Below are 27,333 nucleotides of genomic sequence, written 5' to 3' on the forward strand. Positions count from 1 at the left end.
GACTAAGCTTTTACGTTCTGCTGTCCTTGTGCTGGATGAGGCACAAGTGGTGATGATGGGAGACAGATGCTGATGCTGGTGCTGGTGACAGTAAGGACAGAAGCTGACCTCTGCCAAGAGCTTGCTCAGTGCCAGGCACATTCTTATGTCCCTATGGAATTGCCCTGCGTGGAATGTACGCTTGTGATCACCACTTTCTAAATGAGAAAACTGAGGCACAGAAGGGTCAGATGTTAACTTGTGCCAGGTCACAGAGCGAGTAGTAGGATGGGATCCAAGCTCGGGCAGTCTCAGTGTTAAGGACTACTCCATACTGATCCACTCTAAAGTTACCTTGAAGGCTTTGTAGGCAGTCCTTTTAGCCCTCCTGCTGCACCACCTCTTGCCTCCCAAACCTTTTCTCGCCTGCTTAGGAAAGTGACACTGAGCCCACAGGCTGGCCAATTTCATTCCCATCAGCTGGTGCCTGTGCTCTCCCCATCGGGACAAGGACGCAACAGCCTAGCCAAGCCAGACCCGTGCACACACACCCACAAAATGTCGCCTCACTGCCTCCACCACAGCGGGGGGCAGCTGAGCTTGGGGTTTCTGGTACTACCAGTTCTCCTCCGCTCATTCAGACTATCCATCTATCCATCCTTCACTCTCTGCTAAAGGCACTGGGCTAATGCCAGAGAAAATCATGTGTAAAAACCAATCAGGCAGAGAAGAAAAGCCACCGGCTAAAAAGCAGAGAACCCAGGTAAGCCCTGGGAAGTGCTCCGTGTCACCTTTTGAGGCCCAGATTACTTTTTAAACTGCTTTTCCTTCCTAATGACAGTGTCAGATGCCACTTTTTCAAGAACTGGCTGGCTAGTACTCCAGGCTATCTCCTTCCCTGTCCAGCCACTCTTTCCAAGCAATCCTGGAATGCCACCCACCTGGCACTGCTAAGGCTGGGCTCTCCTCCTCTCCTCCAGGTGGGAAGGTACATTCCCCCAGAGGAGTGGCCACAGCACCCAGGGAGGAGGTTTTAGGCCCAGATCCAGGTCCAGCATGTCCCAGTGCACCCGGACTGCAGCCCCCGAACATCCTCCCAAGTACCTAACTGGTTCTACCTAATATCTACTAGCACCTGCCTAGTCCTGCCTAGTACTATGGATGCAAAGGGTGTGGGACATGCATGGACTTTGGGGTTAGGGGAACCTGGATTTGAGACCCAGCTCTGTCAGTCGCCAGCTGCGTGATTTAGGGCAAGTCCTTTGGCTTCTTTGGGCCTTGCTGCCCTTCTGTCAGGGGTGTCTGACCTGCAGGGCCCTCAGTTTTCCCACTCCCTGACTCCACCATGAGCAGCTATGCAAGCCGTCCTACGGGGCTGACCAAGACCAAGCCTCCTGCCTAGTCCCCCGGGGACCAAAACCAGGCCTGGCCACTCGGGCAGGCCAGCCAGGCAGCTGCAGCCACTTGTTTTAAAATGCATTTTCTTAAAATACTTTTAAGTTGAGGGGCTCAAACATTTATTTATTATTATTAATTTATTTATTTGAGACAGAGTTTCACTCTGATGCTCAGGCTGGAATGTAGCGGCATGATCTCAGCTCACTGCAACCTCTTCATCCTGAGTTCAAGCAATTCTCTTGCCTCAGCCTCCCGAGTAGCTGGGATTACTGGCTTGTGCTCCCACGCCTGGCTAATTTTTGTATTATTAGCAGACAGGAGGGTTCACCATGTTGGCCAGGCTGGTCTCGAACTCCTGACCTCAGGTGATCCACCTGCCTTGGCCCCTCAAAGTGCTGGGATTACAGGCATGAGCCACAGCACCTGGCTTCAAACATTTATAGAACTAACATCTCTGTCTCAACAGAAACTTTCTTTTATCTGTGGGCTATCTTCTTTCAACCAGTACCTGAGACTTTTAAATCTTTCCGCAGAAACTCATTGATGAAGCCTAATGCTCCCATCCTGGCCCTTGAGAGACATGGCAATCCTGCCTGGGTGAATTCTTACTAAGAAAATTCCCACAGTCAGTACCAGGGTTCTAGTCCCATCTGTTCCTGACCACAGGACCCTGGAGAGCCTCTCCTGGGGGGCTCAGTTTCATCACTGGTGGAAGTGGGGGTGGAACTTCAGCGCTTAAAGTTCCTTCCCAATTTCTACAGCCCCAGGATCCCGATGAAGTAAGGCACTTGTAACTCCCCAGAGAGAGCCCAGCCCTTCAAAGCCACTGTCTCTGAGGGACCCACTCACTTGTTTCCACATGGACAGACAGAACACTTCCAGACAGTGTTCTCAACTTCGTCTGCACGTTAGAATTACCCAGAGAGTTTTCTGTTGTTGTGTTTTGTTTGTTTTTATGCCTAGGTGGAACTGAGTGGTCTGTAGTTTGTTAGAACTTTCCAGGAGACTCTAATGTGCAGTCAAGGCTGAGAACCACTGCTTCGGGGCCCTTGAGCCAAGAGCCAGGGGCCCTGACCACGACGCTCTTGCATCTCCTGAGCCCCTTCACCCTAGAGAGAGGGAAGGCCATGAAACCATCCAGTGCCACGGCACAGAGGGGAGAGAAGCGAATGAGGCAGCATGTAACTAACGACTATTACCCCAAGGCATGAGTGGGCCCCTGGGCAAGCTCAGCTACAGGAGATGATATTTCATAACTTCTTAGGCTCATTTTCTCAAATGTTGCTTATTCTATGAAAAACAAAACAAAACAAAACAACCAATCCAGGCAGCTTATTATACAAGCAGATTGCTGAGCCTTGTCCCCAGAGATTCTGATTCATCAAGTCTAGGGCAGGGCCCAGAACTCTGCATTTCATGGCACCCCAGTGATGCAGATGCAGTAGGCCCAAGGCCCCGTTTGTAGCCCAGCACCACTGACACAGCCCGTGGCCCAGGCCTGTGGGCCTCAGAGGGCTGGCCCCAGGGTGCAGGTCCCAGGAACATGCCCAGCCCCGCGAACAAAGGATATTTCCATTCGACAATGCTGATGCAGGCCCTCCGGATGGGGTTCTTCAGGGTCAGGCAGAGCAGGGCTCGGGGCGGGCGTGTGGCCGTGGTGCTGCCCTGCTTCTTGGGCTTCCCATATTGCTGTCGCTTCCGCTGCGTGGAGCTGACTGTGGAGATGGTCGCGTTGCCAGCGCTGCCCATCAGCTTAGCCTGCCGGGCTGCGTCGATGGCCGCCTGCCAGGACAGGGCGGCCCCCGGGGTGGGGATGTGCTCAGGGGCCAGTCCCGCGGCTGCATTGGCATTCATGTTGGCATGGGCGGGGCGTGGGCTCCCATAGTTGGAACCTGTGGCAAAAGAGAAAAGAACACAACAGTGACTAGATAGAAAATAGGAGCACTTCCGACACTCTCTGGACCCCAGATTCACAATTTTTTCAAAACCTTATTTCAAGCTATTGCAGGTGGTTAGGAGGTGGCACGTGGAAACATGAGTGTGAGATGCTGAGGGAACAGGGCCAGGATCCTTCTGGTCCTGGTTCAGCTGGGTGACCTTGGGCACGTCACTCCGCTCTAGTCTCCTTGCCTCACCTTAGGTGGGTGAGAGATGAGATCCATGCATGACAGCACGTATGGACCTCAGCAGTAACAGATAAAACACAACACATTACCTGCAAATTAAAATATGTATTTTAAGAACACATGCAAACGAAAGGATAGTCATGAAATCAAATAGAATGACTGTTTAAGGACGGTGAGGAGGAAAATGAGAGTAAGATATGGGGGCAAGGAGGAAGCATAAATGAATGAGTGAGTGAATGTGAGAGGTCATCGCATGAATCAATGATGAAAAGGTACAATGAACTAGAGTATGATTCACTCAACTCTCCGCATCTGAGTTCCAATAAACAAAAATAAATATAATAAAGTAAGAAGGTTGCACTAGAGTAAAGTCACATCCAGCTACCTCAAAGCCATCTGGGCTTTAAGTGTTGGTTGACCAGAAGGGTAGGCTAGGGGAGCTGTGATGGTTTTAAATCATGTCAACAAATCCCTTCACATCTGACATCCCTTTCACTGAGAAAGATCTAGGCCCTCCTCTTGAAATAAGGTCAGCCTTTGGTGACTGTTTTACCAATGAAGTACAGCAAAAGTGACACCATGTGACTTCCAAGGATAGCTTAAAAAAAAAAGGCCACATTGCACCCCCCGACTGTCTCCGGATGGTCGCCCTGGAGGAAGCCAGCCCCTACACAAGGCAGCCATTCAGCCCTAAGCTGCCAGGCTGTGAGGAAGCCCAGACTAGCCTCAACAGAGAGGCCATGTGGCAAGAGAGAGTCCTGGCCAGCCCAGCCGCTCCAGTCACCATCTGACCGCCACCCCAGGAGAGACCCCAAGTCAAGACTGCCCCAAATCAGTAACTTTTTGAATTACTGACCCACACAAGAACTTCCTGAATTCCTGACCCACAGAGACTAAGCAATAACAGGGTGTCTGCTGTTGTGAGCCACTTTGTTTTGGGGTGATTCATTAGACAGCATTGGCTATCTGGGAAAGGAAGCTGTGAGTGGCAGGGGTTGATGGGGTAGGGGAGAGGGACAATGTCAGGAAGGAAATCTGATTGGAACCAGTGTAACCCAGGACTCCAACCTGTACAGGGACAGCTGCCCTGCTCCGGTGTCTAGGCAACGAAGCCTCTGAGGCTGTCCCTAAGACAGCACATATGCTTGGCAAACACTCTTTGGCCTGTTAGGCTGGATGCCTCGCTCTAGAATCTGTAAGGTTTGCCAAGCGACCAGCTCAGCCTGGCCCAAACCTGAATCTCCCAGAACACACGCGTGACCTTGAGATGTGGTACCGCTAGTCAATTGGCCAGGTGCCGCGGGATCAAGAAAAGCCGCAGAGAAGAGGGTGCTACTGTGGGCGGTGAGGTTGGCATCTGAGGCCACCTCAGCTGCCCGGGAGACTGTGGCCGGAGCAGCCAGACCAGTTGCACACACACATCACCTCCGAGGCCGCCCACAGCGACCTTTTGTGTTCCATGTGCACAAGGTCTTCCAGGGAAGCCGCTGGGTCCAAAGGCTGCAGGCTCAACCTGATTGACCCCCTCCCTCTCCTCACCTGTGACTAAGACACAGATGAACACTTGGTGCCTCTCCCAGCCACCTCCCCAACTCTTATCTTGGACTGATCCTTCTATGTTTGACCTCCAAGGTAACTTTGCTCCCCATGTGACCTGCTTTCTAGAACCTATCACCGCCCCCTCCACCCCGTCCCCACAGGAACCTGTGAAGAGCACACGACCCGGCTTAGCCATGTGAACATTTTCACCTAGAGAGAGTCTGCCCCAGAGGCAGAGCCCCAGCAACCTCACCAGATTCCTCATCCAGCCACACCTGAAGTTAGCCCTTCCCTAAGCTACACGCAGGTGAGACAGGTGTGGCCTCTTGGGGCTGACCTCCATTAGGGCTGTACTGCAAGGCTGGCTGAGCCTCCCCTTCTCCAAGTAATTTTCCCCCACCCACCGTGATGTTTAAGTGACTTAAGTAACTTAGCCAAAGCTAATGTGAAACGGCTCTCTGTCCCTTGCAACCAAAAAACGACCTAATATGCTTGGTCGGTGCCCAAAGCTTGGACCTGGTGGGGCTCTCATTTCTGTTGGACTCCAGTCTATCTCCTTTCCATCACACCAGTGACAGACAATAAGTTTCAACTTTTATGCCAATTGATGGACATCACTGTCCAAAATGCTATATACTTAAAGGACTCTGAGGATGAAAGATTAGTGTTGTCCGCCATGGGCACAAAGGGCAGGGAATGGCATCACTCATGCCACATACCTACCACCCCTGCATGATCCCAAGACGACCCCTCAGGTCCTCTTGGAGACGAGCTGGTCAGCTGCCTCCTATCCCACAACAGTTGCCACCTGCTCTACCTCCATCTGGTCCCTGTAGCATCACAGCCCCGCCTCCACTCCTCAAGGCCTGGAAAATTACCTCCCTGCCACACCCAACTCATAGCCACATTCTCAATGCGACACCAACTCTCACCTTCCCATATATATTCCCTTCACCTTCCTCCTGTTCTCTGTCCCAGGGATAAACTGCATTAACCAGAACATCAGGCTCAAGGAGGACGTGACACTCCCCACCAGGAGACGTCTCATCTCTCCCGTAACGCGTCCCTGTCCTCCCTGCACTCACTGTGTAGATCCCAAGCCTCAAGTAAGGAAGACCCCAGTAAGGCTGGGACCTTAACCTTTCTCACAAGATCCAGCAGGAAAAGACATAAAGAATGCATTTGAATTAATAAAGGCACCCAAAGCACGAGAACTGCTTGAACACCCAGCGAGCATGCGTGTCTCCATCTAACACATAAGAAGACAAAGGAGTGTCTGACTCACTAAAGGTCACAGAATGGGCGACGGAGGGTTGCTGCAGCTGGCACAGGGCTCACAGTGAGCTGCTAGACTCTACTCCTGCCTCCTCAGCCCTCTCTCACACACTCCACATGCACGCACACACGTGCTCGTGTATATGGTGATAGACAAGGTGCACACCTCCTCCTGGGCTTCTCCAGGCCTCGATATACAAGGGGCTGGATTTCTGAGCCCAAGAACATTCTTTCTGTTTACTATGATCTCCACGTGACAGCATCCACTACGCCACCTGCCCCCGCAGTAACCTTGGGGCGCCTCTTAGGCAAAAGTGGAAAGCGCCCCTGTTTCCATCTGCTGCACTGGAGCCACCGAGCTCCTGCCTCTTTGGCTTGCTAGGGAAGGCTGGAACTCTAATTTTGCTCCATTCAATCTGTGGTATATAATTTTTTTCTTCCTAGACTCTCTGTTTGGCACTGACAAAATTTAATAGACTATTTTAGTTCCTAGACTAACTTCTCCTTTTCCCTCAGATACATAAAAGCTGCCCTGTCCCCAACTGTTGGCATTCCCAGACCCCGTCATTCATTGTAAGCCCTCCTCAGCTCACGCCTCCCCTGAGATGACTGTCCCCAGACCTTAATCTTTGTACTCACCCCCATGCATTGCCCTTAATCTCCCCCTCTCATACAGGCTACCAGTCCCAAGAGTCCCAGGAGTTTGGGGACAACACTTGGAAAGAGGGCAGGAAGCCCCAGCCTGAGAACACATGCACCACCCAGAAAAGCTGCGTGAGGTGCACCTCCTAGAGCACGAGGTAGAAGCTTCCAAGATGGCAGCTGGCTGTGCAGAGCCCCGGGGCAGCTCTGAAAACCACATCCTGGTGAGCTGCCTTCTGAGCCCTCCCAAAACTCCATGGGGGACCTTATTTATATTGTAAACCATTCCCAGAGCGCAAGGACCTCTCTGGAGCACACCATCTGGAGAAAGCACATAGGAACCAGCCCATGGGGAAAAATGGAATGTCAACCTCTCCCTAGCCAGAGGCCAAGAAAACAACCTACACTATTTTGGTCCTGGCAGCTCTGAGCATTGCTGTGGTCCTATGACATGACGAGGGCCCTGCACAGGAACGCGGAGCCACACACAGATGAGACAGGTATGGCCTCACGGGACTGGCCACCTCTGGGCCTGGGCCTCCCTTCTCCAAGTAATTTTCCCCACGCACTGCGGTAGATCCCCACCCTGACCTGAGACACACGGACCATTCTATAGCAACACTGTCTAATACAATGTTTACAGTCATGGAAACGTTCTATCATCCTAGGCTGTCCAATACCCTAGCCACCAGTCATATGTGGCTCCTGAGCACTTGAAATGCTCCATGAGTATCTCCGGGTCACCCACAACAGGGTGGCACAACTACCCAAAGCTCCCAGGAGTGGAAAATCCCCATCTCTGGCTCGATGTTTTGAATCCAGAGTGGTGCCATGAAGGTAAGGCAGGCAGCATTGTGTCCCTGATGGCTTTGGTTAGCACAAAATCACCACCCAATGCAAAGAGATCAATTTTCAAATTAGAAAGCTGATTCAAAGCTCAGGCTCCTGGCTGCCAGCTGAAAGGATGCCACCATTTAAGTCTGCTCTGGCTCTGCCTGACTGGGCTATTTCCACCGATGCTCCCACCCCTGAACAAGGCCCCGAGCAGCTGTCTGGAAGATCAGGCCACACACCAATAGGTAGGTGCCCCCCAGCAGTGACCTAATCCCCAGACATAAGAAAATGCCTCCCACCTGTCAAATGGCCCAGCTGCCCTGAAGACAGCCTCTGCATTCTCCTCCTGCACCCAGGTGCTGCTGCTGGGGACCAGGAGGAAGGCAGGACCCCAGCGCAGTCTGGCCAGCCTCGTGTCATTCTGCTCTGCAAGGGTCCAAGTGAGGAGTCCAAGTGAGGAGTCAGTGGCATGTGCTTCCTGGGTGCCCCCTGTGCGTGAGGGGCTTGGTGCTGGGGACTTGGAAAGTGTTCAGTGATGAAACAATTGGTTTTTTTTTTTTTTTTTCTTTAATCCATCTCTATTTCTGCACCTGATTCAGGGCCGAATCCCAGAAAATGCTCAACAGTTTGCTAACGACTGTAATCATACTGTTGTCATGATACAGATAAAGGTGGACTACAGGGACGCTGTCTGGAGTCAGTCCATCCATCTCTAAAGAAGGCGCTTATTCTCAAGCCACGTGCTCTTCTACTGACTTCTTGGATGTAACCACGGGGCAGAAGTTCTGAGGAAAGGGGCGGTGAGGAAGACGTCCATCCTAGTCCAGGCCACTACCTGTTTCTTGCCCAGAAGTGCTGCAGTAGCCCCCCCGCCATGTCCCCCCACCATGTCCCTCAGCCCACTCTTGGCCATCCCCAAGCCAATCTCCACGCAGCAGCCAAAGTCACCTTTTAGAAACAGAACTTGTAAACTGGGCCCCGTCATTCCCCTAGTTAGATCCCTTCAGAATCCAAACTCCTTGTGACAGCTTACAACACCTGCACAGACTGGCCCTGGCCCACCTCTCTGAGTTCACCTCACTCCCCTCTGGGCCTGGTCCAATGCACTCCTGACACAGTGGCTCATTTCATGCCTCAGACATGCTCAGTTCTCGCCTGCCACAGTGCCTTTGCACGTACTTACAATGTCTCCATGTTCTTCCCTCTGCCCTTTGCTAGGCAATCCCTTCTCACAGTTCAGGTTTGGTCTCAGGTGATCCCTTCTTCAAGCCTCTACTCCAAAGAAGCAGAACTCAAACAGCTGCCAGTGTTCTCCCCACTTCCCTGCCTCCATGCCACCCTTGAATAAACATGCCCAACAGCCCTGGCATTGGAAAGGGACCCCCCAATCAGCCGTGTGTAGGAAAAGGTCTGAGGCGACCAGCCTGCTTCAGCAGCAGTCCCCCTGCTTGGCCTTGGCGCCTTCTGTGAGCACAAAGGCAGGTCACTCCTCCACCTTTGCAGACACAGACACCCAGACTGATTTAGAGGGCGCGCAGCCGCCGCTCACACCGAGAAAGGGAAGAACTGCCAATGAATTTCTCCCTGAAGTCCTGACCACTGAGCAATCTCCGCGGGGCAAAGGGAATGCCTTCTCTCAGACCAGCATGTCACCTAGAAGCCCACTTGACTCTCGCCGTCTGTCATCTTGCTGTAGTGACAAGGGGTCTACATTCCCTTTAAGAGCACAGCAGACAACCCGGAACAGAAACCGGACTTTCTCTGCCCACTAAAGGCCCAGTGACTAGAAAGCTGGGCCATTAATCTTCCCTATCTATTAAAGATAGCTGGAGGACGTGAACAGAGAGGACACCGTCTCTTGGTCTCAGACGATAGGCCGAGGCCCAGCTTGATAATTGTCATCTCAAGCCCAATGGCACACTTCTCTGGAAGGATGGCGTGTGCTGGGCACCATGTGGTGGGTGAGAGGCTGGTAAACTTGGCGGTCTCAGCAGCTCTTCCACCCTCCTCCTACTGTGCCCGCTGGACCGCAGGGGATAGAGGGCTAAACACAACGGCTCCCAACCTCCCTTGGAGCGAGAAATCCCAACACAACGTTCGCCAATCAAGAACTGAATCAAAACTAAGTCAGGTGGGGCAGGCGTCTATTTTGCAGGTAACAAGCTGGCAGGGCCATGCCAGTGGTTTCCTGATTCCTGGGTCATTCCTAAGGTGGTGTGATCCCAGAGCCAGTCCTTGGCACAGTGGCTTCCAGGTCCCCCAGCCTCATCATTGTACCTGAGCTGCCGTTTCCTCAGCGGGCGTGTTCTGCAGCGTTGTTTTGGGAATCGTTCCCACAGACCCAGCCTAAAGCCTGCTCTTGAAGCACTTCCAATTATTGTATAAACCCCCACATTCCTGTACTGAGTGTCCTTCCTCCAAAAATGGCTGCAGACGTTTCTGTGACAGGCCTGAACCCTGACCGAGATATATAGACCCGTCTATAGCAACGCCGTCCAATACAATGTTTACAGCGATGGAAACGCTCTATCATCCCAGGCTGGATTGCAGAGCCCTAGCCACCGGCCGTACGCGGCTCCTGAGCACCTGAACTGCTGCTAGCACATCTGCCAAAATGCATTTTGAAGTTTACTTAATGTTCAATTACTGTACATTTAGATAGTCACGTGTGGCTAGAGGCTCCCACACTGGGCAACACAGGTTGTGCTGTATTAAGAGGAAGTCCTTGTGGGAAGAGCCTGGTGACGAAGAAGTGTGAGAAGTAAGGAAGATGACGAGCAGAGCACTGAATTCAAAATTGTGGAAAAACTTTTTAAAAAGGCAATCGAGAATGAATTCAGATGTTGATGGGTGGGTGGATTTTCTGATCAGGAATTAACCACCCTATGCAAAAAGACATATTTTCAAAGCATAAGAGATTCTAAGATCCAACAAACAATGTAGAAACCAAAAGTCCTTTTTCAGTATCTAATACTCTCATGACATAAATGAGAGATGACTTTCTTCTCAATGGGCAAATGGGGAAGCTGGCATTCCCCTCCAGCCTAAGCAAGAGAAATCCCCAGGACTCCCCAGCTGAGGTGAACACCCGCTCCAGGGTGGGCGCCCAGTGGCTTCAGGACGCCCAGCTGAGGTGAAAACCCGCTCCGGGGTGGGTGCCCAGTGGCTTCAGGATGCCCAGCTCAGGTGGAAACCCTCTCCAGGGTGGGTGCCCACTGGTTTCAGGACTCCCCAGCTCAGGTGGAAACCCGCTCCAGGGCGGGCGCCCAGTGGTTTCCCAATGCACCCGCCGCCGAGACGCATCTGACTGCGCTTCCTCCTACCTGAACTATTTTCACACCATCTCCAGCAGCATTCTGTCACTCTGCCCGCCTTCCTTTTCCCTACCCTGCTACAGACACAGTTCATGAGAGGCGGGGTGCCCAGAAGAGGCCCCATGACCACAACAGTCAAATGTACTCCAAAACTAGGAGACTGTGAGGGCGACAGGACATCTGCAGCTCTCTCCCCAACCCAACTGACCAGTACTCCCTCAAATACAATTGTCTCTTTTCTATCCTACAACCCACCTGCCTCCAATGACTGCATGAAGGCAGGAGAAGGCAAAGAGCCTGGAGCACTTCAGAGGCCCAAGCCAATGGGAAAAGCCGAAAAGCTACAGCATTCACACCTGCTAGTGATCCAGCAAACCACACCTGCTCTCTGTTCTTTACAGGACAGCTGGCCGAAAGAAGGTAGAGAAAGGAAAAGGAAGCCTCGTAAGGAACCCCCAGAAGCAAACCACCTGCGATGATCTCAAGGCCAACACCGCTTTGGCGAGAGGAGCCTGATATCACACCCTTGGCACTCAAGGGCTCTCATATTGACATCAGAGACCAGAAGGAAGAAAACAAACTGAGAGACCCACAGCTAAGCCATGGCCTTCAACTAAAGATGACAAATTGCCATAATTTTTGCCATAATAACCAAACGCTTCTTCCACTTATTTCCAAGCATGGAGAGGAGGGAAGTCACGACCTCTTCCTACTTGAACTAAAGCAGCTATCACCACCTGGTGATAGCAAACCTAAATTACAGGCCCTAGTTGAGGGTTAATTCACATTTATTGAAAATCAGCATTTCAACTCTTTTAGTGTGGCAGGAGAGATTACTGAATGGGCAAAAGCTGGAAGCATTCCCTTTGAAAACCGGCACAAGACAAGGATGCCCTCTCTCACCACTCCTATGCAACATAGTATTGGAAGTTCTGGCCAGGGCAATCAGGCAAGAGAAGGAAATAAAGGGTATTCACATAGAAACAGAGGAAATCAAGTTGTCTCTGTTTGCAGATGACATGATTGTATATTTAGAAAACCCCATTGTCTCAGCCCAAAATCTCCTTAAGCTGATAAGCAAAGTCTCAGGATACAATATCAGTGTGCAAAAATCACAACCATTCCTATACACCAATAATAGACAAACAGAGAGCCAAATCATGAGTGAACTCCCATTCACAATTGCAAACAGAATAAAATACCTAGGAGTACAACTTACAAGGGATGTGAAGGACCTCTTCAAGGAGAACTACAAATCACTGCTCGAGGAAATAAGAGAGGACACAAACAGATGGAAAAACATTCCATGCTCATGGATAGGAAGAATCAATATCATCAAAATCGCCATACTGCCCAAAGTAATTTATAGATATAATGCTATCCCAATCAAGCTACCATTGACTTTCCTCACAGAATTGGAAAAAACTACTTTAAATTTCATAGGGAACCAAAAAAGAGCCCGTATAGCCAAGACAATCCTAAGCAGAAAGAAGAAGCCTGGAGCCATCATGCTACCTGACTTCAAACTATACTACAAGGCTACAGTAACCAAAACAGCATGGTACTGGTACCAAAACAGACATATAGACCAATGGAACAGAACAGAGGCCTCAGAAATAATGCCACATATCCACAACCCTCTGATCTTTGACAAACCTGACAAAAACAAGCAATGAGGAAAGGATTCCCTATTTAATAAATGGTGTTGGGAAAACTGGCTAGCCATATGTGGAAAGCTGAAACTGGATCCCTTCCTTACACTTTATACAAAAATTAACTCAAGATGGATTAAAGACTTAAATGTAAGACCTAAAACCATAAAAACCCTAGAAGAAAATCTAGGCAATACTATTCAGGACATTAGCATCGGTAAAGACTTCATGACTAAAACACCAAAAGCAATGGCAACAAAAGCCAAAATAGACAAATGGGATCTGATTAAACTAAAGAGCTTCTGCATAGCAAAAGAAATTATCATCAGAGTGAACAGGCAACCTAAAGAATGGAAGAAAATTTTTGCAATCTACCCATCTGACAAACGGCTAACACCCAGAATCTACAAAGAACTTAAACAGATTTACAAGAAAAAAATAAATAACTCCATCAAAAAGTGGGCAAAGGATATGGACAGACACTTCTCAAAAGAAGACATTTATGCATCAACTATAAAAAAAAAAAAAGCTCATCATCACTGGTCATTAGAGAAATGCAAATCAAAACCACAATGAGATACCATCTCATGCCAGTTAGAATGGCGATCATTAAAAACTCAGGAAACAACAGATGCTGGAGAGGATGTGAAGAAATAGGAACACTTTTACACTGTTGGTGAGTGTAAATTGGTTCAACCATTGTGGAAGACAGTGTGGCGATTCCTCAAGGAACTAGAACTAGAAATACCATTTGACCCAGCAATCCCATTACTAGGTATATAGCCAAAGGATTATAAATCATTCTACTATAAACACACATGCACACGTATGTTTACTGGGGCACCATTCACAATAGCAAAGTCTTGGAACCAACCCAAATGCCCATAAAGACAGACTGGATAAAGAAAATGTGGCACATATACACCATGGAATACTCTGCAGCCATAAAAAAGGAAGAGATCATGTCCTTTGCAGGGACATGGATGATGCTGGAAACCATCATCCTCAGCAAACTATCACAAGAACAGAAAACCAAACACCGCATGTTCTCACTCATAAGTGAGAGTTGAACGATGAGAACACATGGACACAAGGAGGGGAACGTCACACACCGGGGCCTGTCAGGGAGTGGGGGCTAGGGGAGGGATAGCAATAGGAGAAATACCTAAAGTAGATGACGGGTTGATGGGTGCTGCAAACCACCATGGCATGTCTATACCTATGTTACAAACATGCACATTCTGCACATGTACCCCAGAACTTAAGTATAACAAAAAAAACAAAAAGAAAAAATAATCTGCCTGCCTGAAGACAGAGAGCCCTCTACAAAAAGGAGAAATCCTTCAGGTTGCTGATGTCTGGGGAGCAGGGACGGGGTGCAGATGGCGGGGAAGAATGCCCCAGCAGCCAGGCACCACACTGAGGGAACCCAGCCACTGGCTCAGCCTCCCCTTTCCTTCGGCTGCTGAACGCCTGAGATGAGTTCAACTCAAATACTAGGGTCCTTCTTTTATTTTCCCAGCAACTCACAAGCTCCTTGCGAGCAGGAAACAGCATTGTGGCCTCAAATCCTAGTCCGGTATTGCCAGGAGGCAATCAAAACACATTGGCCACATGGAAGTTCCTTTACGGAACTTTAATTTTGGCCTTCAAAGGTTTCTGTGCAGAAGTATATGGGGAAGATGCTCTTCCATGATTTTAAATTAGTATGTTTGCCATATGTTCAATGTATCTATTATCACTGGTTAAATGAATACGTGTTCCTTGTTCCCAACGGGAGGGAAGTCCCAGGAAGCCTGAGCCTTTGTCTGTTTTGTACCACCGTATTCGCAGAGCCCAGGGCAGCCCGAGTGTGGTATGTGCACCGTACCAACATGCTGAATGAAAGGATGACTCAACATGTATCTGTCCCAAGGCTTTTTTCCCCATAATAGTAATTACTTGGGCTTCGGTCCCATGATGCAGGGGTTCTGTCGCTCTGGCCCACTTTATTGGTAGGAGGGCAGAGGCAGAGGGTGAGTACAGCTTTCCCGGGCACCAGAACTAGAACACAGGAGGCAGCCATCTCCCGAGGGCCGTTTTTAGTATTCTCGGTGGCCCCAGCCTCCTTCTGCCACCATCCAAGAGAATGGTACCCTCAGCTAACCCTCAGTCACCCTACGTATTCACTGTCACCCTCCGAACTGGCTGGGCACCCTCGTGCCCGCAGGAACTGCTCGCGCTCCACCTCGTGCCTCTGAACACCCAGCCTCCTGGGTCACGGGACTCAGTGGGATGGCACAGTGGTCCCCGCAGCAGAAGCTGTCCCTGTTCCTGAGGCTCGGCGCTCATGGACCCACAGACCTGACCCTCAGGGAGGTGGAGCGTGCCCTTCTGTTCTGCACTGTGAGGACAATGAAGCTGTAGCTCCCACAGCCCCACCTGGGAGGGGGAGGCTGAGCCCCCGACCCCTCCCAGAGCCTCCTGAACTTTGCCCGGGGGAAGCATGGTCTGTTCCCTGCGTCAGGACAGCAGTTCAGCACTCTGGTGGGAGTCGTTAAGAAATTCCAACATTCACCACCCTTCTCAGAAGCTCCCCTGAAAGAAGTAATCCAAGGCTCTGGCAAAGCTCTGTGCCTGGGTACTCATGACGGTGTGAATGATACCAGTACCAAACTGGAAATCACCAAGAAGTCCATCACCGGAGAACTGGTGAGATAAATCAATGCACATCCACTGACAGATTTTTAGGAAGCCATGAAAATTACATTTTGAAAAATAGGAAAGAATATAGAAATTGTCTCCACAGTATACTATTAAGTAAAAACAGGGCCCACAAAAGTATATACAATGGGACCACAATTTTTTTTCTTTTTTTTGAGATGGAGTCTCGCTCTGTCTCCCAAGCTGGAGTGCAGTGGCGCAATCTTGGCTCACTGCATCTTCTGCCTCCTGAGTTCAAGCAATTCTCCTTCCTCAGCCTCCCAAGTAGCTGGGATTACAGGCTGGGATTACGTGCCACCACACGCAGCTAATTTTTATATTTTTACTAGAGATGGGATTTTGCCATGTTGGCCAGGCTGGTCTCGAAGTCCTGACCTCAGGTGATCCACTCACCTCAGCCTCCAAAAGTACTGGGATTACAGGTGTGAGCCACCGCACCCTGCCCCCATCCAATTTTATGTTTATTTTCATAGAAGAAAGACTAGAAGGAAACACTAGTGTTATTTTTAAGTGTAGGGTGATATACACGTGCTGAGAGGCAGTACAGCTTAGCACTCAGGAGCACGGACCTGGAAACCAGGCAGAATGGATCCAGATTTGAGCTCTGTCAGTTGCTAGCTGTGAGACTTGAAAAGGCACACAGCCTCTCTGTGCCTCAGCTTCCTTACTGGTAAAAAGCAGATAATGCCGGGCGCGGTGGCTCAAGCCTGTAATCCCAGCACTTTGGGAGGCCGAGACGGGCGGATCACGAGGTCAGGAGATCGAGACCATCCTGGCTAACATGGTGAAACCCCGTCTCTACTAAAAAATACAAAAACCTAGCTGGGCGAGGTGGCGGGTGCCTGTAGTCCCAGCTACTTGGAGGCTGAGGCAGGAGAATGGCGGGAACCCGGGAGGCGGAGCTGGCAGTGAGCTGAGATCCGGCCACTGCACTCCAGCCTGGGCGACAGAGTGAGACTCCGTCTCCAAAAAAAAAAGAAAGAAAATTAGCTGAGAAACATGGGCAAGATCCTTTCCTTTTTCTCTTCATCTTTTCCTTTTTCTTTTCGTCTTATGGCTCAAGCCTGTAATCCCAGCACTTTGGGAGGCCGAGACGGGCGGATCACGAGGTCAGGAGATCGAGACCATCCTGGCTAACACGGTGAAACCCCGTCTCTACTTAAAAATACAAAAAACTAGCCGGGCGAGGTGGTGGGCGCCTGTAGTCCCAGCTACTCGGGAGGCTGAGGCAGGAGAATGGCGCGAACCCGGGAGGCAGAGCTTGCAGTGAGCTGAGATCCAGCCACTGCACTCCAGCCTGGGTGGCAGAGCAAGACTCCGTCTCAAAAAAAAAAAAAAAGAAAAACCGTTCCGTTTCCTATCCGTTGGGCTTCGTGAAGCACAGCAGGGCTAGGCGCCCGGAGTGAGCGGCAGCGAGACTATGCCCTGGTCCAGGGTGCACCATGCACATAACCGCAGAACCAGGCGCCAGGGAGGGAGGGCTTCCCCAGCCACACAGCCACGTGGCTTCAGCACGCAGGCCCTAGCTCTGCGGTCACCCCTCACACCCTGAGCAGTGCTAGCAGTGCCACTAGTGCCAAGTGACGCATGCTCTCCACGCCTCAGTTTCCCCATCTGTAAAACTGAGATGATACCACATCCCTCACAGAACAATGGTGAAGACTAAAAGGGATGATGTCTATGAAAGTACTACCTGAATATGAAGAATTATGTAGTCAAAATCACTCCACAGATAAAGCCTCGGGGCACCCAAGAAGCACTTCATTTCAATGAAGTAAAATAAAACAATGAAAGCCCGGTTTTTAAAACTCTTTTTCCCAGAAGCACATTTTCCATGGTAAGCAACCAACTCTTAAAAATAATTGCTATATCCCATACCCAGATATGAATGGATCTCTCCAGATAATTCAGAACACAGAATTCCAGAGATCCTTGAAAATTCTGCTGCATTTCCCAAGGATCCTCTGTTAGTAAAAGGCCCTGAAATTCTTCCCTTGTCCGGGGATGGCACTGTACGGGGCAGGTGGGTCACCTGCACATGTACACACTAAAAACATGACACACACAAATGTACCCACACACAGCCTGTTTGTGCCACTCCTGGAAGTCTCTAATTCTCACTAAGGCACGACAAAAGAAACAGTATCAGCTTATTTCTACATACTCACAGGCCGTTTAATAACGATGCTTTGTATAAAATATAATGCTTCTTTCATTTAGAAAAGTCAAAGCCATTTATCTGATTAATCCCCACAAAACCCCACCAGACAGCAGGCAGACAAGAAGGTAGAAGGCAACGAAAAAATACGCAAGTCTCCCCTGAGGCTGTCATTCCTTGGTAAATATTGAACTTCATAGAGATGTGATGTTATCTTGACTCCTTCCCAAGTTCGGTGGGAAAAGAACTAGGCCAGAAGTCAGTAAATCTGAATTCCAGCCCCAGGCCCATCACTCAATTGCTGTGCGAACTCAGGCAAATCATGTTCCTTCTTCGACTCTCAATCTCTTCCACAGAATGAGGAGGCTCGACCAGATACCGTAGGAGGTCCTTCTAGTTCAGACAGCTCAGGTTCCAGAACTCATTGGTCCAGACATCTCACTGCTCCCCTCAGCCTCTCCAACCGGCCTCACCCCCGCACTCCCAGTTGTTTGGTGCCTGGATCTCCTTCCCTACTGATCTCAAAGCAGGGACTGAACCAGGTGGAGCCCAGCAGCCATTCCGCCCTGCCCACTGGCTGGGCTCTCCCGGCTGCAGAGGTGGCCTGAGAGCACGTTCAGCTATCCTGAGTGGCTGCCTCCAATCTGCCTGTGTTTACAGGGCAAGTTCAACCCAAGGGGCCGCCGGCTAGGAAGAGCCACACAGAAAGCCCTGGCGGCTCACCATAATTTACGTGGAAATCCTGAAAGCCAGAGATGGCTCTTCAAACCCCTTAGGATGGCTATTACCAAAAATCAGAAAATAACAAGTATTGGCAATCACGTGGAGAAACTGGAAACCTTATGTGTTCTGGTTGGGTATGTAAAATGGTGCCAGCACTATGGAAAACAGGATGAAAGTTCCTCAAAAAAATGAAGCATGGCCGGCCGCGGTGGCTCACGTCTGTAATCCCAGCACTTTGGGAGGCCAAAGCGGGCAGATCACGAGGTCAGGAGATCGAGACCATCCTGGCTAACACGGTGAAACCCCGTCTCTACTAAAAATACAAAAAACTAGCCTAGCGTGGTGGCGAGCGTCAGTAGTCCCAGCTACTCGGGAGGCTGAGGGAGGAGAATGGCGTGAACCTGGGAGGCGGAGCTTGCAGTGAGCCGAGATCACGCCACTGCCCTCCAGCCTGGGCGACAGAGCGAGACTCCGTCTCAAAAAAATAAATAAATAAAAATTTAAAAATTTAAAAATTAAACATAAAATTACCATACGAACCAGGAATTCCACTTCTGGGTGTATACCCAAAAGAACTGAAGGCCAGGACTCGAACAGATACTTGTACACCCATGTCCATAGCAGCATTATGCAAAGAGACAAAAGATGGGAACAACCCAAGTGTCCATCAACAAATGGATGGGCAAACACAGTGTGGTCTGTTCACACAAGGGAGCATTATTCAGCCTTCAAAAGAACAAAATTCTGCTACAGTCTACAACATGGACGAGCCTTGAAGACATGGTGCTAAGTGAAGTAAGCCATACACACAAGAACATGTATTGAATAATTCTACTTATAGGAGGTACCTAGAAGAGTTGTAAAGATAGAAAGTAGAATAGAGTTTGCCAGGGCCAGGGAGGAAGCAAAAATGGGAGTTAATGGTTATAGAGTGTTGGTTTGGAATGACAAAAAGGTCTAGAGACAGAGAGTGGTTGATGGTTATACAACATGGTGAATGTACTTAATGCCACTAAATTGTACACTTAAAATGGTTAAAATGATCATTTTTATGTTACATATATTTTACCATAACAAAAAAGTATCTCAATTTAATGTTTTTTGGAAAGCCAAAGAGACTCAGAATACCTGGAAGAACATCCCAAGAGGAAACAGGAGGTCTGTCCTTCTCAGGAAAAGAGAACCAGAGGGGAAGGCATTTGGAAGCTGTCCTTCAGGAAGGAGATGGGAGGATAGAGTTCAGGCCAGTCCAGAGGAGAGATATGTGGCAAGACAAGTCTCTACCCTATACAAGTGCTTCCGGCGAGCCCTCAGCACATGACATAGGCCCAGAGAAGGATGCAAAGAATTCTGGTCATAAATTGTTTTCAAATATCAAATAAATCACATGTGCACATGCACAAACATGCCTTCACAATTGAGTAAAACCAGACTCACCTCCAAATATATCAACAGTTTTCTCAAGCACCGTTAACAATCAGGCATCGGACCTTTGGCTGCGAGAGCTGGTTTGATGGCAAGTTAGATCAACCCCTCATCTCTGCACAGTTTCATTCCTGTCCAAAAGCTCCACTCTGGGTACCTGTGAGTATCTCCAGGGCAGGCCATGACGTGCTCATCTCCGTGGCTCTGTGCCTAGCCCAGAGCCTGGCACACAGCCAGGATGAAAAGAAGTGTTTGCTGAAGGAATGCTGATTTCAACTCAGTGCCTGATCATTTTAAGTAAAGAGACAAATGACATTATTCCCAAGGATGGTGTATAATGAAACCAAGGCAGAGAGAAGCACGCAGCCTCCATCCAGTGGGACCCAGGCTAAGACTGACCTCTCCACTCCTAAACCTTCCAATTTCTCTGGTATCATAAATCCACGCTCCGTCCCCACAGGACGCGTGCACTCTCCTCCTCTGTGGGCATCTGTTTACCATCTTCCTGTGTCCTGCGCTCCCCCTTCTCTTCTTTCTGCTCAGGTTTTTCTGACACTCTTTGGAGCCAGTGGTATCCGACCCTGCCTAGCCCTTCTCCTCCAGGGTCCTCTTCTCCTTGAAGGACTGGGGAAACACCGGATGGCCTGACTCGGGCCGAGGGCACTTATGGTGCTGCCTGGATTCTCCCGCAGCCTCAACTGCATTGAAAGTCTGGGCCAAAAGGGAGAAGAAGGGGAGGTCAGGAGAAGTCCATCTTTAACAGCCCGAAAGCAGAAGGCAGAGGTCCATGGCACTACCATTTTTCATCTCAGAATGGAGTCAGGACTCACAGCACAGAACCCAGGACTGTAAAAACACTGTAACACTCCATCATCTCTGTAACTCTGTCTCCCTACCTCTGGTCCTCTCCTTTGACTATGTCCCCATAGGAATTAGGAGGGTCATAACCTTTAAGACAAATTGGACCTGTTTCTGGTCTATGAAGACAGGAAAGAAAAAGTGGACAGGTAGAGTGCAGGATCTAGAACTACTGAGTTTTAGGGGGACAGGACTGCAAGGGCATTGAGTGAATGACAGCAGCCACCTCCGCGAAGAGATAGTGTGATCTTGTGGTTAACAGCAAAAGCAGGAGCCCTAAGCTCCCGTCTGTATTGCCATTTACTAGCCCTGTAAGCCCAGGCAACTTATTTACATTTCTGAGACTTAGATATCTCTGAGTTGTGACAAGAGTCTTAAAACATTTATAAGCACTTAGCATGGTGCAGCCTTCTACTAAGTTCTCAGGGGGAAGTAGTCATTAATTGGTCTCGTTTTGTTATTGTTAAAGGGGGTTGAGCCCCTGGGGCCTGCAACAATGAAGGAGAGGCACAGGAGGGGCTGAGCACCTGGAAGGCCCTTGTAGGCACCCCAGCATGGCCCCATCCAGAGTGGCTGCATTTCACAACCCCCAACATTTCCCCTGAAGCACAAACAGTCCCAGTCACTCCCACTTCCTGGCCGGCTGTCCCTCTTGAGTCACTTTTTTGAGTGGGGCTGAATGCATGAGTCTCTTCCTCCCTTTCCCACTAAGCAGCTGTGTGACTCTAGACAAGTTTATCTCCCTCTCTGTGCTTCAGTCACCTCATCTGTTAAATGAGGGTGTTCACCAAATGATCTCTAAGGTCCTATGCACTTTTCTGGCATTCAGTGATTCTGGAATTCACTAGTGGGTGGTGGAGAAGTTTATCACTCAGGACATGCTGGCCAAAGAAATAGGCTTCCCAAGAGAGAGGAGGCCTCTACTCGCCCACCTCTACCCCTGAATTTCCTCCCTTAATGCTGATAAAGACTTAAATCTGAAAAGTACTCCTGAATAGGGCAGCCACTTACTGGGGGTGCTCCCCTGAGTCTCAACAAACGTGGCTAACGGGCTAGGACCATTGGAACTCCTTGAGCATGGGATGTTCACCGCCCATAGGGCTCAGCTTCTGAAATGTCTGCTGGTTTCGTAAGCTGCTCTCCCTAACCCTTGGGGATGCACTCAGATTGTGGAAAGGGATGCCACTGGGATTACAACGGCCTGCTCATTCGCTTCCCTTGAATACCAGGCTCTTTGGCAGCCTTCCTGCCTTTGCCTTTCCCACTTGTGAAATGGGGCTAATAGCAGCTACACACAGACAAGGAGGCACCAAACAGCACGTATGTGGAATCTCTGGGGTGACCCCGCAGCAGCTTTCTCAAGGTGAGAGCCGCCTAGTTTTCACACACGCGGAGGTTACTGGGGAAAACGGGATGTCTGCTTTGGTCTGCTCTATGCACTCAGTATGGTACTGAAGAAAAATGTCCTTTCAGCATGAAACGCAGATGGCTTCAACATAGCTTTGTTACTGGGTGGCCCCCTGGCAGCCTGCAACTGCAGGCACTGGGCACTGAGTGTCATGAAAGAGGGGCGGTTTCCTGCATAAAACTATGGTCTTAGGGCTCACACTCAGGGTGGCAAATACCTGCTCCAACTTCCCAGTTGAGCCAAAGAGTTACCAAGCCGCCCCCACAGGCCCCAGATCATCCATGATCATACAGTTGTGTAAAGGGCTCAGCCATGGGGGAAAGGAGCAGCCACCACCTGCCCAGGGGAAGGGGCTCGGGAGGCAAGACCCACATGATCCTACAGTCATCCTTGAGTACACGCACACAGGTACACGAGTACACGTACGAACGCATGTTGCCGGCATAGGACGCGGAGGCACAAAGCATAGCTATCTGCATCTGTGCAGCTCGTGGCCTTGGTCACTGCCTTTCTTATATCCACGTAACATCTCCTCCAGATCGAACATAACCCTGAGAGCAGAGCCCTGTCTCATTCCACTATGTGGCCCCACAGTGCCTAGCATAGGACAAGTGGTCAAGAAGCATCGAGGTACAGGCCTACCAGGGGCTCCACTGGTACAAGAGAGTGGGAGGCACGGCTGTGTAAGATACTCCCCTGCCACAAGAAGCCTCCCTGGGAAGGAGAGGCCCTGCCGCACAGTCACCCACACAGACACATACCCACGCACACTCTCTGGTGACTCTGCCCGGCTAGGGGCCTTGCTCTTTCTGAGTCTGCAACTAAATTTGGGCCTGAAACCAAAGTGGCCAACACAACATTGGCCCACAGTTAGCTCCAGGCAGCCTGGCATTCCAAAGCGCTTGACTGGCCTCTGCCAGAGTGCGGGGTTTGCAGCCATCACCTCCTCCAGGCTGTGGCTCGGTGCCTCCTCCTTCACCCACAGCTCCACACTCCACGCCCAAGGGCAATGGTTTTAGATGAAGGAAAGAGGCCAGAAGATAGGATGTGGCATAGCAGAAAGAGATGCATTTTGAAATCTGACATTTAATTAGACATTAGACTCATTTCGAGTCTCAGCTCTCCACTTGTTGACCATGTGATCTTTGCTAAGTTAACTTAACCTCTTTGATCCCCAGCTTTCTTATCGGTAAAATGGGGATAATATAATGAGGATTAAATAGGGTGCATTAATACTAATGCATGCTTACTAAAGGTTAACTATTTCACACCAACATTCTCCCTTGAGTTGGAAGTGACGAAGAATGACACAAGAAACCCAAGAATCACCCCCTGCTTCCCCAGCCTCCGAAGGACGCCAGCTGTCCTTGGCAACTTCTCCCAGCCTGCTCCAGAGGAGAGTCCGGCCACCTGTCCCCAAAAGAACAAACAACACCTTTTCTTGCCCCTTAATGCCACGTCCAGGGTGCAAGGCTCCTTCCCTTCTTGAATATGGATGCCCATGCCAGTCACCACACATAGTGAGTTACAGGATATCCAAGCCACAGGGAGACACATCTTCCATCTGCTTGGCAGTTGACAAACATTCGAGCTTATCAGGTTTGAACTGGAAAAGGGGGATAATTGAAGTTTCATAGGAAATCACTGTACAAGTTATGTATGACCCACTTAGGCATACAGGGTGTGTAGTAGTTCCATTTGTTTGTTCCAAGGATGCTTCATGTAGGGGCTGGAGGAAGGAGACGGGCAATAAAGCAGTGCCTTCACGCCCTTCATTTCTGCTATTCCTGTCCTCCTTTGAATTAGTTGGTGCCCAGGAGCCATTTCCCAAAGCTTCACATGACTTTCCTCTTCTACTCTTCAAGGCAGCCTCGGTCTCTCCATAGCCAATGGGAAAAAGCAATGTGAGGACACTACACGAGAAATGAGAGCAGACGAGGATATGGCAGAGACAGAGGGACCTGAAGAGCACCTGGCCCACCCGCCTCCTTTAAAAGGTGAGGTCACAGGAGCTCAGAGAAAGCAAGCCTCTTGTCCCCTAGGTTCCCACCCAGTCAAAGCCAGACCACAGTCAAGCCCAAGCCTTCAGATCCCTGGATGCTCTCCCTACTAACCCAGGGTAAAGTCTAAGTCCGGAAGGCACAGAGTAAGAACCCTCCCTACAAAAGCTGCTCTTACCCCTGCCTTCCACATAGCAGAGGCCCAGTGTGGGCTGAATAATGACCATCAACCCCAGACATGTGCTTGTCCTCCTCCCTGGTACTTGTGAGTAAGTTACCTTATGTGGCAAAAGAAACTTTGCCAATGTGATTAAGTTAAGGATGTTGAGATGGGGGGATTATTCATGTGGGTCTGAGGTCATCACAAGGGTCCTCAGAAGAGGAAGGCAGGGGAGGAGAGCAAAAGATGCTACACTGTTCGCTTTGCAGGTAGAGGAGCGGGGGTATGAGCCAAGGAATGTGGGAATTCTCTAGAGCTGGGAAAGGCAAGGAAACAGTCTTCCAAGTGCCTCCAGAAGGACTGCAGCCCTGCAGACCCATTTTAGACATCTGACCTTCAAAAATAGAAGATAATTAAACTGTGTTGTTTTCAGCCACTAAGTTCGTGGTAATGTATTTATACTGAAGGAAGAAGAAATGAATATACCCAGCCTCTCATCCATGTAAATCATCGCAAGGTGGACACAGCAGGATGGGCAGAGCTAAGCAGTTCAGGGGGGTGCCAGTTATACGGCCAGTGGGGAAGAGTAACCCGCATACTTTCGGGATTTCCAGAGGCAGAAGCATCTGCCGCCTCTGCTGGCTCAGGGTTGATCTGGCCACCTCTGCAGAAACAGGCCAGTCCCAATGTCTGAGGGTATAGGCAGAGCAGAAATAGAAGTCCTCGAGTATTGATGTTAAAATGGGCAAAAGACTTGAATAGCTCCTTCTCCAAGATGATATACACACGGCCAACATCACCGATCATCAGAGAAACACAAATCCAAACCATCACAAGCTATCACTTCACACTCATTAGGATAGCTGCTATCAAAAAACAGAAATTAGCAAGAGCTGGCAAGGATGTGGAGGAATAAGAACGTTATGCACTGTTGGCGGGAAAGTAAAATGGAGCAGCCACTGTGGAAAACAGTATGGCGGTTCCTCAGAAAATTAAAAATAGAACTACTATATGATCCAGCAATCCTAGTTCTGGATATGTATCCAAAAGAACTCCAAGCAGGATTTCCAAGAGATATTTGCATCCCCAGGTTCATAGCAGCACTATTCACAATAACAAGTCCAAATGTCCACTGACAGAAGAATGGACAAACAAAATATAGTCTATCCTTGGCCAGGCATGGTAGCTCACGCCTGTAATCCCAGCACTTTGGGAGGCCGAGGTGAGCAGATCACTTGAGGTCAGGAGTTCAAGACCAGCCTGGCCAACACAGTGAAACCCCATCTTTACTAAAAATACAAAAATTAGCCAGGTGGGGTAGTGCACACCTGTAATCCCAGCTACTCAGGAGGCTGAAGCAGGAGAATCACTTGAACCCGGGAGACCGAGGTTGCAGTGAGCCAAGATCATACCACTGCACTACAGCCTGGGCGACAGAGCAAGACCCCGTCTCAAAAAAAAAAAAAAAAAAAATGCAGTCTATCCATAAAATGGAATCTTATTCAGCCTCAAAAAGCAATGAAATTCTGACACACACTGCAACACAGATGAACTTTCAGTCCATTATGTTACGTGAAATAAGCCAGCCACAAAGAGACAAATACTCAATGATTCCACTTTAACATGAGGTATCTAAAGTAGTCAAATGCATAAAAACAGAGAGTAGAATGGTGGTGGGCTGGAGGCAGGGAGAAATGGGGAGTTGTTTAATGGGTATATAGTTACAAAGTTACAATTTTTCTTTTCTTTTTTTTTTTTTTGAGACGGAGTCTCGCGCTGTCACCCAGGTTGGAGTGCTGTGGCCAGATCTCAGCTCACTGCAAGCTCCGCCTCCCAGGTTCACGCCATTCTCCTGCCTCAGCCTCCCGAGTAGCTGGGACTACAGGCGCCCACCACCTCGCCCGGCTAGTTTTTTGTAGTTTTTAGTAGAGACAGGGTTTCACCGTGTTAGCCAGGATGGTCTCGATCTCCTGACCTCGTGATCCGCCCATCTCGGCCTCCCAAAGTGCTAGGATTACAGGCTTGAGCCACCGCGCCCGGCCAATTTTTCTTTTCTTTTCTTTTTTTTTTTTTTTTTTTTTTTTGAGATGGAGTCTCGCTCTGTCGCCCAGGCTGGAGTGCAGTGGCGCGATCTCAGTTCACTGCAAGCTCCGCCTCCCGGGTTCAAGTGATTCTCCTGCCTCAGTCTCCCAAGTAGCTGGGACTACAGGCGCCCGCCATCTTGCCCGGCTAATTTTTTGTATTTTTAGTAGAGACGGGGTTTCAGTATGTTGGCCAGGCTGGTCTCGATCTCCTGACCTCACGATCTGCCCGCCTCAGCCTCCCAAAGTCCTGGGATTACAGGCGTGAGCCACCGCCCCCGGTCAGTTATGATTTTTCAAGATGAAAACGTTCTGGAGATGTGTTCCACAACAATATACTTAACACTACTGAACTGTAACACTTAGAAATGATTCAGACTGAAAATTGTGTAACGTACTTTTTACCGCAGTTTTTAAAAATTAAAAAATGTCAAGTCTCTGGGTACATAGCATGACCCGGATGAGCCCAGCAGAGCCTCAGGATTCTTACGGCACTGCTGTCACCGCGCTCCGCTGCCATGTTCATCACGACCTGTTTTATTCCTGTGTTCATCTCCCCCAAGAGATCTTGAGCTCGTTGAGGACGGAAGTCGAGTCTTACTACCCCAAGCACCTTGCACAGCACCCAGCATGGGGCTTCACACATCGGAGGTGCTCAGCAGACCTTTGTTAGATTTAATTTTTCAAACGTGTGTTCCTAGCTTCGTGCAAATTAATCCTTGTCTTCCAAAGGGATGCTTAGTCTACCACTCGCCCCCACATCCATGGCTTCCCTCAGGGTCGGGGGGACAGACGGGGTGGCTTAGGGCTTACGGAAGAGGCCCAGCTGTAAGTGACCTGGTGCAGCTATTGTCTGCACACTCACGTAATATACCTCCTTTACCCACCGCCCCAGCCTTCCACGTGTGCACGAACCATGAATCCCTCAAGAACACAGAATCAGCAGTAAAAGCAGAATGAGTGGCAGCAAGGGACTGCTTCAAGTTGGTTGGACTAAGAAGTACAAAGTCTCAAGCCCCACAGGGTCTCCCAGAAGTAAGAATATAGGTCTGCACGCA

General features: G+C 49.7%; 1 protein-coding gene across 38 annotated transcripts in view; it reads right to left on the reverse strand.

The window, feature by feature from the left end:
- The window catches only part of LOC117090701 (voltage-dependent L-type calcium channel subunit alpha-1C), a 744,659-nt gene that overhangs the window by 588,814 nt on the left and 128,512 nt on the right, over nt 1-27,333 (reverse strand). For all 38 annotated transcript variants that reach the window (XM_033223225.1, XM_033223240.1, XM_033223224.1 and 35 more), the window contains exon 2: nt 2,948-3,269. In XM_033223225.1, the coding sequence (XP_033079116.1) occupies nt 2,948-3,269 (322 nt within the window). The remainder of the gene's footprint in view (nt 1-2,947; nt 3,270-27,333) is intronic.

Source organism: Trachypithecus francoisi, unplaced genomic scaffold, assembly GCF_009764315.1.
Source record: "Trachypithecus francoisi isolate TF-2019V2 unplaced genomic scaffold, Tfra_2.0 Lachesis_group11, whole genome shotgun sequence".
Lineage (NCBI taxonomy): Eukaryota > Metazoa > Chordata > Mammalia > Primates > Cercopithecidae > Trachypithecus > Trachypithecus francoisi.